Genomic DNA, 18,396 nt, shown 5'->3' with positions numbered 1-18,396 from the left:
ACAGACTATCACTGCCTACCTTTCTAAACTGGGATCTTTGGCCCAAACCAAAGCCACAGAGGGATTGCTGTAATCTGGCCTACGTAGTACCACAGTTGTACCACCGGCCCACCCTAGTGTGTGGAGCTGCTGTCGAACGACTATGGAGACTGAGCGTTTCTGTTTTGGGAAACTGCCAGACTGGCCCGTGAAAGCACTGACACAGCCTTCGCACTGCTGGAGAAACTGGCTACTAACACAGCCTTAGCGCTACATGACACGAGCCAGGCCACCAATGATGTTACTGCCAAAACACTGGCAATCTGAACTGCGGCTTTCTGTCGTCAAAGGTAGGTTGATGCTTTAAGTTACCTTGGTGCTAATTGCCATACTTCTTGTGATTTATTGAGAGCAGTAGACAAAGTTTGGGGTGAACCACCCCGATGGTGTAGCTGGGTGAGGTGCGAGGGTACACTGCCAACAGTGGCAGCAGGAACATCAGGATGCGGCTGAGATTGATGGTTGAAGTGTGCTCACTGGCCTTATGATCAAACAGCAACCCAACACCAGCAGAAACATATCCCACAGAGGCTCTCGTGTCCCTCTACTTAGTGGACCCCAGGAAGATACCCGCATACAGCTGCTGGGGGAACAGCATGTCTGCACTGGGACTGTCAGTGGGGAGACAGTCAGAGCCATGATTGTCATTGAGAACACCGACACAAACATCCCACAGGCACTCCCTTCACCACCTCAAGACAGCATCCCGACCATTCTCAACGCTCTCAAAGTTCAAAGTAATTTTATTGTCAAAAGACATACATGTCACCAGATTACCAAGAGATTAATTTTCTTGCAGACATTTACAATAGAACAGAAATACAATAGAATTTTATGAAAAACGAAGACTGACAAACAATGTGTACAGAAAGACAAACTGCACAAGTAAAAATAATACTGAGAAGATGAGTCCTTGAATGCAACATGGCTGTTAACATTGCTCCCACCCATTCATACGTGCCAGACACAACGGCTGCTCCCTCAAAATAAAGTATGTTCATTGTCATCCTCTGCAGAGTGACATGGCCTCATTCAACTGAACCGACCGCCCTGCTTGTCCACAGGACCACAATACCCCAAACCGCCCGCAACTCCAGGTCCACCAATTTCTGTACAACCAGCCCACCAGAGATAAGATACTCACCAACACGGATCTGGATGTTGTTCCCTGTGGATGGGTCCTTGAGGTGGTCAATGGACCGGACCATATCCAGTGCCATGTCACAGATGTTATGGGCATGAAACTTGGTTTTCTCGGGGACGCCTGCCACCACCATGTATGCATCACCGATGGTCTCTACCTATGGGCACAGACACACACTCTCACCAATTGTCTCCACCTACGGGCACAGTCAGATACACACTCTCACAAGCTTAACTCAGATCAGCACCGGAATCAGTCGGCACAGGCTGAATGTTGGGCGATGGGATTGTCATGCATCAGCACCTCGCGGTTGGCATTCTCAGAGAGCCAAACCATGTTGTATGACACTGGAACTCTAACGCTTGATCTGTTCAGAACAATCTGCTGATGGCTTCAGTGCCAGTCTCACCATATAAACTAAGATGTCTCATGGTCACACTATCGATTTAGATGTGTCTCACCTGCAGCCGTTCCAGACTCTTGATCTCAGCATCTAACTCATTATCATCTTGCAGCTTATTGTCTGACTGTGGTGCATTTTCTCTGTAGCTGTTACACTTTATTCTACATTCTGTTATTGTTTTACCTTGTACTATCTCAATACATAGTGTAACAGTTTGATCTGAATGAACAGTATGCAAGATGACCTTTTCATTCTATCTCGGTACACGTGACAATAATAATCCAATTCCAGTTCCACTGGGCTCTTTTGCAGTCTCACACTATGTACTGGGAACAAACTGCATGGCACATTGTCTCCTTGGATGTTTCACCATCACTATGATCAATCCCAGGCTCCTCCCACCTACCACCATCATTTTTGTACCCACCCTATCATCATGTAGTCACATACAATCCAGCAGAGCTTGATCACACACTACTGGGATAATTTCAATCTATCGCTACAATTGGAATCGATCCCTGTCACACCCCATTGAATGAGATCACTCCCTGTGCCCCCTCATCTGCAGGAGTGCAACCCTATTATCTGGCATCAAAGATCTAACCCCAGCCACAGTGAACAAACAGTATCATCACGTCCATTCAGATCTCTCCAAGTCACCTCCTCTCCACTCTTCCATCTCCCACCCTTCTGCTGGGAGTCCTCTGTGACACACCCTATCTCCTAGCGTTGCCACTCCCATCCTGTCTGCTTAAATCACTCCCCGTCACACTCTGCCTCCAGAGATCCAACCCAAACTCTACTGGAACCTAACCCAGTCACTTCTTATCGTCTGGGATCGGAGTCAGTCACTCCCAAATCTCCTGGGATCAGAGCCAGGTAACAGCCCAATGTTTTCATACTCTAACCACAGGTGTACCACCAGCAAACACGTGTGAACTGTGCACTGAAATTACAGGCGTTAATCCCCGAGGCACAGTATCTGTGTGAACAGGTGAGTGAAACACTTTGCCAGGGGCAGAGCCAGTTCAGTTTGGGAGAAGGGAATGTGGCCGCATTGGTGCACAGCAGACAGGGTGTGTCTATCTGTGCTATGACTGTACCTGCCCCCCCTCCACAACAGCACTGAACTGGCCTTTTGATTGCACTGACCTTGAACACCCTGTGCTTCTCACTCAGGGTGTCGAACAGCGTGTACATCGTGTTCAACATCGACACCACCTGCATTGGGGTAATGTGGCTGCAGATCCGAGTAAAGCCAACCACATCGCTGAACAGGATGGTAACATCCGGGAATACCTGAAACAGGACATTAATCAGCATCAAACAGTGGCCCCCCCTCCCCACACACACACCATCACCCTCGTCACCTCTCTGTGTCCTGCTCCATCCCTCAGCATCCTTCTTCCACCACATCATAAGACAGAGGGACATCTCACATGCGGTTCCCTAGCATTTGACCAGGCACGTGTTAGTGGCACAGGCTGTGTTCACTGCTCACAGTGCGGCCTTCTCAGTGTTGCAGACAGCAACTGCAGATTGGGTGACCTTAATCCAGTCCACAGTACTGACCAAGCTGACTGTTCCTGCCGCCTACTCCCATTCTGACCTGTCCATCGTTGGTTGGTTAATTTGTTCCAGTGAAGTCGAACACAAGCCTGAGGAAAGTAGCTCTCAAGAGTCCTAAGGAGTTAAACAGCCACATAGCAAAGAAAAAAGTCCTTTGGTCCACCATGTCTATGCTTACCACCCCAGACATTCTCTCTTCTCTCTTCTGCCCTCTCCCACCAGGCAGAAGATACAAAAGCCTGAAAGCACGCACCACCAGGGTCAAGAACAACTTCTACCCCATTGTTATCAGACTCTTGGACGGACCTCTTGTATGATAAGATGGACTCTTGACCTCATTTTGATCTTGTACTTTACCTGCACTCCACTTTCAATGTGGCTTTTACAATTTATTCTGCATTCTGTTATTGTTTTGCCTTGTTTTACCCCAATGCACTGTGCAATAATCTGATCTGTATGAACAGTATGCAAGACAAGCTTTTCACTGTATCTAAGTACATGTGACAATAATAAACCCATTCCAATTGCATGAAGTACTCATCCATCCTCAACTCACTAGCTAGCTCCAGGTCCATATGTTCTCTGCTTTGATAATTCAAGGCTTCTCCAGATACTCCTGAAACATTGTAAGAGTCTCTGGCCCCACTGCTCCCTCAGGTTCCTGATTCACACCCCCTTTGGAAGGACAGGTTCTCATTCAGATCCCCACTCAAGCCCTAACCTGAAACCTGTACCCTCTGGTTTGACATTTCCATTCTGGGCAAACCCTATGCCTGCCTCTCATAGCCCACACCAGGTCCCTCCTGAACCTCCTCCACTACAGCAAAGACAAAACCAGCCTCTGCAGTCTGTCCCTTCTCCAGCACAGTCACCTCCTTCCCAGAGTGTGATCATACAACACTCCAGCTGTAGTTATGGAGCAGGACCAGGCCTTTCAGCCCAATGGTTCCATGTTGACCAAGGTGCACCTTTTGCCCACATTCACCCACATCCTCTAAACCCTGTCCAAGTCTCTTTTAAAGTTATAATCTCATGGCCCATTCGTGTACACTCCAATGAATGAAGGTAGGTATCCAGATACCTTCTCATCTTGTACTGCCACCTTTGAGGATCAATGGCCTTGAACTCCAGTGTCCCTCTGTTCCTCAGCATATCTGAGGGCCCCACCATTCCTGGACTGTATCCTGGCCTCATTGGACATCCCAAAATGCACCTACCGGGAATGAAGTTCCAGTGGATCCATATCATCACATTACTGTACACCACCTTCCTCGCCATCTGTAAACCTCCTCATCACACCTCCTACATTCACATCCAGATCGTCTGCCAGGTCCCAGGATGGATCCCTGTGCTCCACACATTTCTACCCATAGAACAGCCCTTCACCCTTACCCATTACCAACCAAATTTTGGGTCTACTGAGCTGATTGCCTGGGATCCTATGGTCTCTGACATTTTGGACTAGCCTTCCATTGGGATCTTGCTAAATGCCTAACTGAGGTCCATATAGACAACATCAACCATGTTATCAATATATTTTGTTACATTTTCAAAACAATTCAATCAGATTATCCTGACAGGATCTCCCACAACACCATTCCGGATCAACCCTGGACTATCCAAGTGTTGTTTAATCTGCCCTGCAGGGTATTTTCTGATAACTTCCCTACCACTGAGTTCTCAGCAGTTAACTTTAGAAAGACACCAGCTTCTCTAAAGAAGATTTGCCCTCTGAACTGTATTGGATGGATTGCGAGAATATGGCAAGTGTGCGTACGGCGGCTTGATTGCGCGGTGAATTGATCGGGAGACCAATTGCGTGGAAGGCACTCTTTTTTTTTGCGCGGGCTTCCGAATATGCACATTTTTGGTCTCGTCAGAGTTGGTTCGTTGCTCAGGAACTGTAAGTTGCCCTGTGTATACTGCAGATAACATGATTCAGTAAAAATCCTTAATCCTACTACTCCGTTGTGGCAGTATAGACTTAACACTCTTAAGTCACCACTCCAATCTTATGTCCACAGGTCCCCTTATATGCCCTTCCCCAGATCCAGGCTTCACGTCCGGATTATCTTTATCCTGTGAAGCTTATTGAGTTGTGGTCATCGTCCCCAAATGTTCCCACTCACCCTTCCAATACTCACCCAGGGATTTCACCCAAGGTTAGAACCAGTACAGGCCCACCTCCATTGGCAACATGAGGTCAGGGAGCGTGGTGAGGTTCTGGGAGTGAGGGGGTCAGGGAATGAGGGAATGGGGGAGGCGACTGAGGGGTTGGGGAATGGGGAGGGGTGGGAAGAGACGGGTGTGGGGAGGTCTGGTGGGTGCTGTGGGGATAGAGAGTGAAGGCAGGGGTGTAAAGTGTGGGGTGAGGTGTATTTTTTCTCCCAGAGGCTGAATGGGACTTGGAACCTACTGCCTGCTGTCTGAGGCAGAGACTCTCACATTTCAGCAGCATCTGGACAAACAGATGAGTAGTAGGTTCCAGACCAGGCTCGTGCTGATTCATACGGACAGCTCTGAGAGCCAGTGGAGGGAGGTGCAGAAATGAGACCTACTTCGCAGGTGTTGACTGAGGGCACTCCTTTGCGCAGACTCTTGGCCACAGGTTTGGGAATCATTCTGTAGAGGAGGTCGTCTGTCTTTTTCATCTCGTAATCCAGCATCTTCATGCTCTCCTCCAGCTTGCTAGACTTTTTCTGCTCCTGAAGTGAAACAGTATCTCACAAAACAGTGGAGACAAACAAACGCACACTCAATGCACTCACAAAATCACGCGCACTCCACTTAATTACACACCCACCACACATAAAACCTCACACACAAAGACAAACACACACACTTACACATTCACATACGTGAGACGCCGAAATTCCATGGTGTCTGTATGAGAAACATATGCTCTCCTTTCCTCAAATCACATTGGCAGCGTAACAGTCCAGGAATTGTCTTACTGTAGTTTCGCCAGCAATTAAAGTCAAATTTATCTCTCTATATCTCCCACACACACTCTCCTCCCTCCCCCCCCCCCACACACACTCTCTCTCACACAAACTCTCTCCCTCAAACTCTCCCACACACACACTCTCCCACACACACACTCTCACTCACGCACACTCTCACTCACACGCACTCTGTCTCTCTCTCTCACACACACACACACACACACACACACTCTCTCCCACACACACTCTCACTCACACATATTCCCTCCCCCACACTCTTTCTCTCTCTCCCACACACACACACACACCCCTTGCCTGTATCAGAGCTCGTTTCAGCTCCTCAGACTGCTGTGTCCCAGCGAGGACCAGGTCCCGGCTGGAGTCATGCATGCTGAGGTCGTTGATGTACAGACCGGTCTTAAACATGGCTCCGAGACTTTCCATGCTGTAAAACAAGTAGCCACAGAGTCTCACAGTCAGCCTCTCATCAAACCACTGGCATTTCTTCCATATTTCCTTCTGACATTAAAAAAGGCCATTCAGCCCATCTAGCTCATGATGCAATCCCACATACAAGACCATAAGATATAGGAGAAGAATGCCCCACCATTCCATCACAGCTGATTTATTAACCCTCTCAACCCCATTCTCCTGTAACCTTTGACACCTTGACTAATCAAGAACCTACCAACTTACAGCGGTCGGTTAATTGCATGTCATTAGGAAGTGGAAGGACATTGGGGTGCACAGGGGAATTGGACATGGAGCATGTGCAACTTCACACTGACTGCACCCAAGGTCGGGATGAAACCCAGCTCTCCGGTGCCGTGAGGCAGCTGCTCTCCCAACTGCGCCTTTTTCTTCACTCTGTACAGCCCTGCCCATCCACTCTCCAACCAGCCACAAAACACCTTACACAGGAGTCCCCAGGAAGATGATGGATTCCCACTCTGGCATGTATCTCATCTGTCCCTTCAGCCGAAGACAGCGGCTGCCATCTCCCCCGGTGTCTGCTCTGCTTGAACTGTGTCCATCTGCAACAGGGAGAAACAAGATCAGCGTGCACTCAGACATTTGAATTTACGTCAGGTCCTTGGTAGAACTGCAGTCCCAGTCCCCAGGATGGCTCCAGAAAGGTGACCCGTTCCTGGCAGCTAACACTAACACAAGCATGTACTGCAGATCTGAGCTTTTAGAAATGAAAAATGCAGTGGAAACTACTGCTGGAAATAATGGGCTTTTAAATTATTTCAATCTGCAACCCTCAGATGGAGCCAACAGGCCTGGCAGAACTCATCCAGCGGGTGAGCTCAACACTGGGGAGATCTCCACTTTGTCAAAGGCCTCCCTGGCAACCACAGTCTCTGACGGACTGGAGATCTCCCCGGTGTTCCAGGCTAAAATAATGGCGGGGGTTAGGCGGGGTGGGGGGGGGGGTTTGCAGGCTTGGGATCTCTCCCCCAGCAATATTTTACCCAATATGCAATCACTGGAGGACAAGACAAAAGAGCTGAGTGCAAGGCTGATCTACCAGAGAGAGAAGAGGGACTGCCGTGGACTCTGTTTCACGGAGACGAGGTTCACACACAATCTCTCGACACAGTGCTCCAGCCCCAGGGATTTACCATCTGGTGCATGGACTGGATGCAGCGCCAGGTAAGGGAATGGCCAGTGGCATCTGCTTTATGATAAACTCAGCATAGTGTGTGGAAGTGGCAGTCCTGTCCCATTTCTGCTCCCCCCACCTGGAACATCAGGCAGTGAAGTGTTGACTGGTCTACCTACTGCAGTCTACTCTCACCGCAGGCCGGAACGTGAGGGACTAAGTGCTGTGATCAACAAGAATGAAGTTGCGCACCAGCTTGAAGAAGTTTCTACCCAACTACTATCAACACCTCACCTGCACCACACTCAGCCACTGCTCCACCACCATCAGAAACGCCTCCCGCTCCATCCCTAACCCACAGTTTGGTAAACATGTTTCACCCAGGTGTGCTTCTTCTGCCTATGTTCAGACTGAGACTGAGGAGCACAGTGGAGGCGATGACAGACAGCTGGATGAAATAGGTGGGGGTGCAAGTTCTGGACTGGTTCGAGTCAGTTTTCCTAGACGAATATGCCACAGTAATCACCAACTTTATAAGAGCGTGTGGACAAATACACTCCGAGTTGCCCCAACCAGAAGCCCTGGATGAACTGTAATCTGCTTCAGAAAGTTCAGTGCCCTGCAAGAGCATGGTAGTTTGCCTCAATGATGACTGTCCAGCAGTGTTTACATCAACCGTAATGAACTGCGTTGAGAGGCTGGTTTTGATACAAATCAACTCCTGCCTCAGGGATTACCCGAAGCCACTTGAATTTGCCAACCAGCACAAACAACAGGTGCTATTTCTCCAGCTCTTCACTCTGCTGTGACCCATCTGAACAACAGGAGCTTGTACGTCAGGCTGCTGCTCATTGACTACAACTCGGGGTTCAACACAAGCATCCCGTTCAAGCTCACATCGAGCTTCAAGACCTGGGCCTCTGTACCTCCCTCTGCAGCTGGATCCTCAGCTTGCTCACTGGTGGACTCCGGTCAGTAAAGATTGTACCACTTTCTCACTGACCATCAAACCAGCTGTATCTCGTCTGCCTGCTTAAGCCTTCTGCTCTGCTCTCTGTACACACGTAATTATGCGGCTAAGCACAGCCCCAAAGACGTTTAAAAATTTGTCAATGACACCACTGTTGTTGGATGAATCACAGGTGGTGATGTCAGTTTACTAGAGTAAGAATGGACACCTGGTTGAGTGGTGTCACAACAACAACCTCTCGCTCAACATTAATAAAAAATTGAGCTGATTGTTGACTTCAGAAATGAGAAGGGTGAACACTGAGAGAATGAACGGGGCATTAGGGATCATCGGTGGGACAGTAGTGAACTGAACATTAAAGAACACAAGCAAGAGAAAATCTGCAGATGCTGGGAATCCGAGCAACACACACACAAAATGCTGGAGGAACTCTGCAGGCCAGGCAGCATCTATGGAAAAGAGGACAGTCGAAGTTTCAGGCTGAGGCCCTTCAGCAAGACTGGAGGGAAAGATGAGAAGCCAGAGTAAGAAGGTGGGGGGGGGGAGGAGAGGGGAGTAAGAAGTACAAGGTGGTAGATGATAGGTGAAACCAAGGGAGGGGTGAAGTAAAGGGAGCTGAGAAGTTGATTAGTGAAAGAGATACAGGGCTGGAGAAGGGGGAATCTGATAGGAGAGGACAAAAGGCCGCGGAAGAAAGAAAAGGGTGGAAGAGCACCAGAGGGAGGTGACGGGAAGGAGATAAGGTGAGAGGGAAAGGGGGATAGAGAATGGTGAAGGTGGGGCCATTACTGGAAGTTTGAGAAATCGATGTTCATGCCATCAGGTTGGAGGCTACCTAGATGGAATACAAGGTGTTGTTCCTGCATCCTGAGTGCGGCCTCATCGAAGCAGTCTCGTGAGAGTGGCCTCTCATTGCCATGTCAGTCCACGGCCTCTACTGTCACGGTGAGGCCGCACTCAGGTTGGAGGAGCAACACCTTATATTCTAGCAACACACATCAAAGTTGATGGTGAACACAGCAGGCCAGGCAGCATCTCTAGGAAGAGGTACAGTAGACATTTCAGGCCGAGACCCTTCGTCAGGACTAACTGAAAGAAGAGCTAGTAAAAGATTTGAATCTAGGTGGCCTCCAACCTGATGGCATGAACATCGATTTCTCAAACTTCCAGTAATGGCCCCACCTTCACCATTCCCTATCCCCCTTTCCCTCTCACCTTATCTCCTTCCCGTCACCTCCCTCTGGTGCTCTTCCACCCTTTTCTTTCTTCCGCGGCCTTTTGTCCTCTCCTATCAGATTCCCCCTTCTCCAGCCCTGTATCTCTTTCACTAATCAACTTCTCAGCTCTTTACTTCACCCCTCCCCCTCCCAGTTTCAACTAGTGCCTTGTGTTTCTCCCTCCCCTCCATCCACCTTTTAACTCTATTCCACATCTTTTTTTTCTCCAGACCTGCTGAAGGGTTTCGGCCTAAACATTGACTGTACTCTTTTTCCATAGGTGCTGCCTGGCCTGCTGAGTTCCTCCAGCATTTTGTGTGTGTGTTGATGAAAAAACACGGACTGGATGTTAGAGATCAAGGACAGGACACGAGAGAGCTCAGATGGGGCACTGGAGGTCACAGAGCGGACACAGGCTGGCCAGCTACGGCCTTACCCTGTGGAACAGATCGAAGGAGGAGAAGTAGCAGTGAGGTTGAGAGGGGTGGGGAGGGGGAGGATATGTGGCTGGGGGTAGATGTCATCCAGCTCACCGAAGGATGTTTGTGCTTTCCCAGGCTTAAAGTTTGAGCAAACAGCTGCTGGAGGAACTCAGTGGGTCAGGCAGCATCTGTGGAGATACACAGACTGAATATTTGAGTTAGATCCAGGTGATGGGTGTGGGTTGATTCTGTGGCCTTTTCTTTGGCAAGGAACCATTACGCTCCCCGTTCCACTTACCCCACTGTGCCCTCCCTCCTTCTCCCCTTTCTTACAGCAGCAGCCAGACAGGAGAAAGCTTGACATTTCCCTGCTTCCCACAGTATCACCTCCATCCACCAGCAAACACTGCCTCCCCATCCCCCAGCCTGCAGCTCAGCAGCTGCTCCCAGTCAGTCTGCTAAAAACATTAACATATTTACAAAATCATCATTCATTTCCATTCAAATGCCTGCATAATTTTCAAACTAAAGCCGGGGATCTCAGTCACTGCCAGAAGGCAGAACAGACTGGCGCCTCGTGTCTGGATGGCAGACGAGGGCGAGGGTGTGAGGAGCAGCCTGTTCAGTAAATGCCCACACAATGCGGGGCAATTCCAGGAGACGCCTCACGCTGTGTGGCCCTGGTTCCCTAGGAGGGTTTCAGAGCAGTTCCAGCCGAGCTGAGGTCAGCACAGTGAGGATCCGCCCGCCCTCATACCCTCCCAGTATGACTGGATGAACTCTAGAACATACAACTCTCTCCACCACTGTCCCGCCCATCCCTTCATCCAACTGTCCAGAGAAAACACAGGAACGGCTCCACGCAGAAGGAAGGGATACACCTTCCAGACACGAGACATCCATTCGGCACCCTCCTCCTGGCATCATCACGGACACATTCACTCCCCGGGGCACAGAGTGTGGAGAGCCTCGGAAAGGTATTAGAGATTGAGTCTGATCGACGCCTTGTCCTGATCGAGGGAAAGGAAGGTGACCAACAAGCCAGCCCTCTGGGTGAGGTGCGCCAGGTCCCAGATGTTCTCCTGGATGGGCTGACCTGTGTGGATTGGCTGGGGAGGATTGTGTGGGCCAGCCAGCACAGAGCCCAGACAAGCAGACTGAACCTGGGCAAAGGTTGTGATCTGTGCAGAGGAGGGAGGCTCCTTTCAGGCAGCAGGGCAATGACCGCTCTGGCCCATGAGGGAGGTTCCTCTCATTACCAGTTTTCCCTGAAGAACAACCCAGAAATCCCTGAGGGACTCCATGGTGAGTTTCTCTGGCCCTGGAGCAGGTGGAGGGCACCAGGCAACTCCACAGGCATCAATTCAGGAGCTTCCTTCCCCAGAAACTCCAGAAGAAGGCAAGAAGTCAGGAGCGAGAGTTCCCCAGGCGTCCACCAGGGAGACAACCAATTCCCTTTACCTCCCCACGGTTACTTGGCCACGCTGGAGACCAAAATAATCCATTTGCTTCCCCTCCCCATACCCACCCCAGGGATGATACAGTCACTGTTCCCACTGGAGTCTGAGGAGACATTTGTATCTCACCACACCTAGGGCGCACAGGAACACCGTCCAGATGCACGGGGACGTGGAACAAGCAGCCTGGCACAAGTCAGGCGAGCTCTGGCTGAAAGGTCAGGATCACAAGATAGTCACTCCTCTGAACTCCTTGACTCCAGCAGCCAAGCAGCTTTCTCTCCCAGCACAGAAAGGGTCTCCTGTGGGAAGCTTACTGGATATCTCCCTTCCCTGAGGGCCAACAGATTGTGAAGCCTGTAGAGAGACTTGCAGGAAATTCCCAGAGCTGTGCTGAAACCGTGCCCCTTGCCCCACACCCTGTCCCAGCGGTGGGACAACTTGCCCACCTCACACGACAGAGGTCGTCACCATCCCAACCCCAGGATCGAATGCAGAGGAACCCTCTTTGGGGGGCCTGGGGATTTGGGGTCCATCTGACAATCTGTCCCTGCCTCAGGCCAAAGGGCAGTTCCACATCCAGTCAGAGCCAGTCCCGAGGTAGGGAGGAAGAGTTCTCCCCATCCCCAACAGCAACACCCTTCCCCTCTCCTCTCCCCCACGCACATCTCCTCCCTCCCTACCCCCACCAACTTCCAACCCTTACTATTCCCTTGGGCCACCATCACCACCAACCCTCCCATCTGTCTTCCCATGACACTCTCCTCCCTACAAACACACGCCCTCCGTTCCCCCATCAGCAACAGCCCTCCCCTCTCTCCACCCCTGCCTGCACATGCTCTACCCCTCCTCCACTACCCACCCACCCCTTCTCACCTCTCCTCTCCTCCACCATCACCCACCTCTCCCCCTCCTCCCCATTCCTGTCCCGCACACACTGTTGGGTCTGGGCACTCCCAGACTGCTAGTGTCAGATGGAGGGCCCAGTGTTTCCGGTGCCCCCCTCCTCACCCAGGATGCTGAAGAGCAGTGGAGGAAGTCACTGCTCCGGGAGTGGATCCACCTCCCCCTCCTCGGCTACTGGGGAACCCTCGCTCTGTGCAGTGGGAAAGGTTTGGGGTTGTAGGATTTCACACAGTCAGAGCCGCTCTGTGTGGTGGGACGGTGTGGAGGGAGCTTCACTCTGTGTCTGACCCCGGGAGTGTGTGATGGGATAGTATGGAGGGAGCTTCATTCTGTGTCTGACCCCGGGAGTGTGTGATGGGACGGTGTGGAGGGAGATTCCCTCTGTGTCTGACCCCTTTTTTTTTTACAAAATTCTTTATTACAAATGTCGGTGCTATACAATATTTACAAACCCAGTGACTAACATATTTACTACACTACATACAGACAATACATCTTAAACCAATATATTGCCATCCTCATCAATGATGGCATTTACACCCCGCGGAGCCCAACGGTCCCGGAACACCTCTACGGTCGCCGTGGACTGTGCGTATTCCTTTTCAATGTTCACCCGGGCACGAACATACCCCCTAAACATAGCCAGGCAGTCCGCCCGGGGAGAACCTCCTGCCACCCTTTTCCAGGAGCCACGGATGGCAATTTTCGCCAGCCCCAGGAGCAAGTTGACAAGGACATCCTCATCCCTCTGTGCCCCCCTCCTTACTGGATGACCATATATAAATAGGGTGGGACTGAAATGCAACCAGAAGGCGAGAAGCAGCCCACGCAAAAACGCGAAAAGGGGCTGCAGCCTCACACACTCCACGTACATGTGGTACACGGTCTCCTCCAGCCCGCAGAAGTGACACGCGGCTGGGAGATCCGTGTACAGACTGAAGAACTTATTGCAGGGCACCGCTTTATGCAGCACCCTCCAGCCGAGATCCCCAAGGTGCATGGGGAGGACTCCCTTGTAAAGGGACTTCCATTGGGGACCCCCCTCACCTCCAGGTGGAAAGACCGACCGCCATGGCGTGTCGGGACGGTGGACAAAGGCGAGGAAGTGGAGGGTGTGGAGCAGCAGCCCATAAAGGTACCTCCTGCCTGCATCCCTGAATGGGATTGTGGGTGTCGATGAAAGACGGCTCAAGTTGTGTGGATTCGTCTCTCGGGTAAGGCTGCGGGGCCTGGGCCCGACGAGCAGCTCAGCTTGAGTCGATCCACACACCTGAGCCGCACCGACATCCGCTGAGGCAGGGCAAGGGTCGGCCAGGACCCCGCCCTCTGCCAGAGGAGGGGATTCCCGGCCTGAGGCAACCATGTTCCAGACTCTCAGTAGGTCCTGATAGAAGCCGGGCAGCCTCTGCAAAGCAGCACGGCTGACGCCTGCCGGTGGTAGCTGCATATCTTCGTGAAGGCAGCAGCCCCTCCGGAGGAAGAAAGTCGCCAACACGTGCCACCTGGGAGGGCGCTCGGCGTACAGGAATCTCTGCAGAGTCCTGAGGCGGAGAGCCGCCAGTCGTGTGCGTACACACACCAGCGACTGTCCGCCCTCTCCTACTGGGAGACTCAGAACCGCTGCAGAGACCCAGTGTTTCCTGTTTCCCCAGAAGAAGTCCACTAGCTTCCTCTGCATTCTCGCAACAAAAGGGGCGGGGGGGGGGGCAATGTGACCATCCGGTACCACAACATGGAGGCCACCAGCTGGTTTATGACCACCACCCTGCCTCGATAGGAAAGCACCCTGAGAAGGCCTGACCAGCGCCCTAGCCGGGCCATGACCTTTGTCTCCAGGTCCTGCCAGTTCGCCAGCCAGGTCTCCCCAGAAGGACTCAGGTAGACTCCCAGATAGAGAAGACGTCTGGTGCTCCACTCAAAAGCTCTCATCTCCTCCGGCAGGGAGTCCACCTGCCACTGGCCTACTAAGAGTCCGGAACATTTCGCCCAGTTGATCCTGGCGGAGGATGCCGCCGAGAAAACATCTTGGCACTCGCGCATCCTCCGCAGGTCACAGGGGTCTGTCATCATGAGGAGTACATCATCGGCGTAGGCCGAGAGGACGACCTCCATGTCCGGTTCGCGCAGAACCAGACCTGTCAGCCTTCGCCGAAGAAGGCCGAGGAATGGCTCGACACAGATCGCATACAGTTGACCGGACATGGGGCACCCTTGACGCACTCCTCTTCGGAAGTGGATAGGTCCTGTCAGTGATCCGTTGATCTTAACTAGGCACTCTGCGGCAGAGTACAGGAGCCGAACTCGGGCCACAAAGTGTGGTCCGAGCCCAAAAGCCTGCAGGGTGCCCAGCAGGAAACTGTGGTCCACCCGGTCAAACGCCTTCTCCTGGTCAAGAGAAAGAAACGCCGCCGGGGTCCCAGTCTCCTGGAGCAGGTGGATCAGGTCCCGTACTAGGTGGACATTGTCCTGGATGGAGCGGCCCGGGACCGTGTAAGATTGGTCAGGATGGACCACCTGTCCAATTACCGAACCCAGACGGTTGGCCATTGCCCGGGCGAAGATCTTGTAGTCCGCGCACAAGAGGGAGACCGGCCGCCAGTTCTTTAGCAGGCGGAGGTCTCCCTTCTTGGGCAGTAGGACCACAACAGCTCTTCGCCATGAGAGGGGCATTTCTCCGGTGGCTAGGCTCTCCCCTAGGACAAGGCTGTAATCATCCCCCAGGACATCCCAAAAAGCCTGATAAAACTCAACACTCAGTCCATCCAAACCAGGGGACTTGCCCCTCCGGAGTTGCCGAAGGGCAGTGGACAGCTCCTCCCGAGTCAGGGGGGCATCCAGACGCACTGCATCCTCTGGACTGACCTTAGGCAAATCCTTCCAGACCTCATTGCACGCCTCCGCATTTGACGGATCAGGCGAGAATAAGGACCGATAGAATGAACGGACCTCGTTGTTAATTCCATCAGGGTCCGTGATGGAGGAGCCATCGGCAGCCAGCAATTCCACTAGCTGCTTTTGAACTCCCCGCCACCTCTCCAACGAGTAGAAGAAGGGTGAGCCACGGTCCAAATCCTGCAGCATTTGGATCCGTGACCTCACGTACGCACCTCGGGACTGCTGAAGCTGCAAGTCCCTTAGTGCGTCCTTCTTCTCCTGGTATTCCTGCCACAGCTGCTGGTCTCCAGTGGTCGGACCGAGGTGGGACTCCAGGTCAAGCAACGCTCTCTCAAGCCGCTCAATCTCAGAGCCCCGCCCTTTGGTCGACCCCCTAGTGTACTCCCGACATAAAAACCGGATGTGGGCTTTGCCCACATCCCACCATAGCCGTAGGGAGCAGAACTCTCTCCGCCTCTCCTTCCAGGAAACCCAGAACGCTCGGAACGAATCCCGGAAACGGCTGTCCTCCAGCAGCCGGTTGTTAAAATGCCAATACCCGGATCCCACCCGAGGGTGTAGTGGAATAAATTCCATCCACACAAGGTGATGATCCGAGCACGACACTGGCCGCATGGAGGACGCCGACACGCGGGAGGCGTAGGCCCGAGAGATGTAAATGCGGTCTATCCTGGAACCTCCTTCTCTAGACCTTCTCGAGAAGGCGCTAGAGTTGGGGTGAAAATTCCGCCAGCTGTCCACCAAGTCAAAGGAGCCGACTAGCTCCTTTAACTTTTTTGCCGATGCTGGGTCGCGTTGGAGGCCCGAACGGTCCTCCGCCTCGAGGGTACAATTGAAATCTCCCCCGAGGATTACGCAGTCCCCAGGATCGATGGAGCTCAGCAGGGTGGACAGCTGACAGAATAGGCGCGTCTGCATCACACCGCGCCTGGGAGCGTACACATTGATAAAATGCAATGGTACGCCATCCAGGCGCACAACCAGGTGGAGCAGACGGCCGGGCACAACGTCTTGGACTCTTTCAATTACTGGCTGGAAGGTCGGGGCCAACAGGATCGCCACCCCGCTAGAAATGGAGCTGAGGTGGCTCATGTAGACCCCGCCCTGCCACTCCAGGAGCCAAGCAGACTCGTCCCCAGGGATGGTATGGGTTTCCTGCAGGAAACTCACCGTATACCGCCCATCCCTGAGGACTGAGAGATTGTTATGCCTGCGAAGAGGACCCCTGCTGCCGTTTACATTGAGACTAGCTATGGTAAGCTTCATGGCGGGAACACACTAGGTCTCAGCAGCTGCGCCCATTTCGGTGAGAGCGGAGGCGCCTTCCACCACACTGTCCGGAAAGAAAGCAAGGATACCTTTTGCTTTCCGGGCTCGAGCGGTACCAGCAACACCCTGTGACCCACCATCCCCCGTAGGAGCGAGGCTGCTTCTCCCTCTGATGTCCCTTACTAGGTCATCCAGGAAAGATTTTAGTTGCCGTCTGTCGTTCCCCACCACCGCATTCCTCTTTCCCTTTCCCTTTCGTCTGAGGATGACTCGCAGGGACCTCACCAGCCTCGGCATGCTGGGCCAGCGAAGCGAGGCTAGCTGAGGCCGGTGCTTGGCACCCTCAGAGGTGAGAATGAAATGCTTAATTTCCTCTACAGGTATCAATGGGGATTTCTCAGGAGGGGTGAGGATGTCCATTGTTTCACTATCGAAAGAGTCCCCCTCCAACCCGTCACTGCAGACAGAATCCCCATCGGCCTCCCCGCATGTTCCAATAGATGGCTGCGCCTGCGACCCACACCGCGCAGCGGGCACCTCGCTCTTACCTGCCTTCTCCACCGTCGCATCAGCCTCATCCACATTTGCGACAGTGGAGAGACAATCCCCAGGGACTCCCTGCAAGTCATTTATTGCTGGGGTCGATGTGCACAGAATATCGTCCTCCCTAGGGGGCAGGCATAGAGGGGAACCCGGCACCTTTGGTCCAAGGGATTCATAAGCCGCCTGGTGCTGAGAATGAGAGAGCTTTGCCTCGTCTCCTATTACACTATTCGGTACACTGGCCTCCAGAGAGGCGCTGACTTGTAGGTCCTGGGTGGAGGCCTCCAGGGCTGCCTCATTTGTGCAAACAGGCCTATCACAAGCCTTTTGCACAACCACACCATCTACCCCAGGACTGGTGGCTACATCTGAGGACTCAGGTTTAGAACCAACCCCTACCCGGATTCCCACCCCTTCCTGGGACTCCCCCGCATCTACATCCCCTGCCCTCTTGCGGGAACGTTCCCTTCTCCTCTTCACGCTGGAGGAGCACACAGGTGCAGGCTTCACCGATGGGGCGGCGCCTTCTGTTTCCATCGCCCCGTCTGCTTGCGCACCTCACCGAGCCCCACGCTCCACTTCAGACGAAATGGGTGTGAGCTCTGCGGCCTCAAAGGCCCGCTTCTTACTATGTTTAGATTTCCCCTTTGCCTTCTTACTCCGCACAGACTCCACCCCGTCCCCCACCTGAACTACAGGGAGAGGAGCAGGGACCGACCCAACCGTAGAAGTAGGGACAGGGGTAGGGGTAGGGGCAGGATCACGGGCGGGGGCAGGGTCAGATGCAGGTGCAGGCGCACGCGCAGGAGTAGGATCAGGGGCAGAGGTAGCTGCGGCACTGGTGCCCGAAGTGGGCTCCCTCGGGTTCCGGGCAGCAGGACAGTCCCTCCGAAAGTGCCCCACCTCCCTGCACGCATGGCACCGTGGGCGCTCGGAGCTCCAGTACACCTGATAATCTACTCCCTCGTGCCGGACAGTAAAGCGGCCCTTAACATCGTCCTCCCTTTCCAG

General features: G+C 52.8%; 1 protein-coding gene across 1 annotated transcript in view; it reads right to left on the bottom strand.

Moving 5' to 3' along the window:
• The window catches only part of LOC134340253 (soluble guanylate cyclase 88E-like), a 54,089-nt gene that overhangs the window by 16,743 nt on the left and 18,950 nt on the right, over window positions 1–18,396 (bottom strand). The window contains exons 9-13 of the mRNA XM_063037263.1: window positions 7,017–7,134; window positions 6,416–6,545; window positions 5,714–5,860; window positions 2,739–2,885; window positions 1,184–1,340 (exon numbers count right to left, since the gene is read on the bottom strand). Coding sequence (XP_062893333.1) covers window positions 1,184–1,340; window positions 2,739–2,885; window positions 5,714–5,860; window positions 6,416–6,545; window positions 7,017–7,134 — 699 coding nt within the window. The remainder of the gene's footprint in view (window positions 1–1,183; window positions 1,341–2,738; window positions 2,886–5,713; window positions 5,861–6,415; window positions 6,546–7,016; window positions 7,135–18,396) is intronic.

Source organism: Mobula hypostoma, chromosome X1, assembly GCF_963921235.1.
Source record: "Mobula hypostoma chromosome X1, sMobHyp1.1, whole genome shotgun sequence".
In the NCBI taxonomy this organism is placed as follows: Eukaryota; Metazoa; Chordata; class Chondrichthyes; order Myliobatiformes; family Myliobatidae; genus Mobula; species Mobula hypostoma.
The sequence above is the reverse complement of the archived record's forward strand: the minus strand, read 5'-3'. Positions and strand labels throughout refer to the sequence as shown.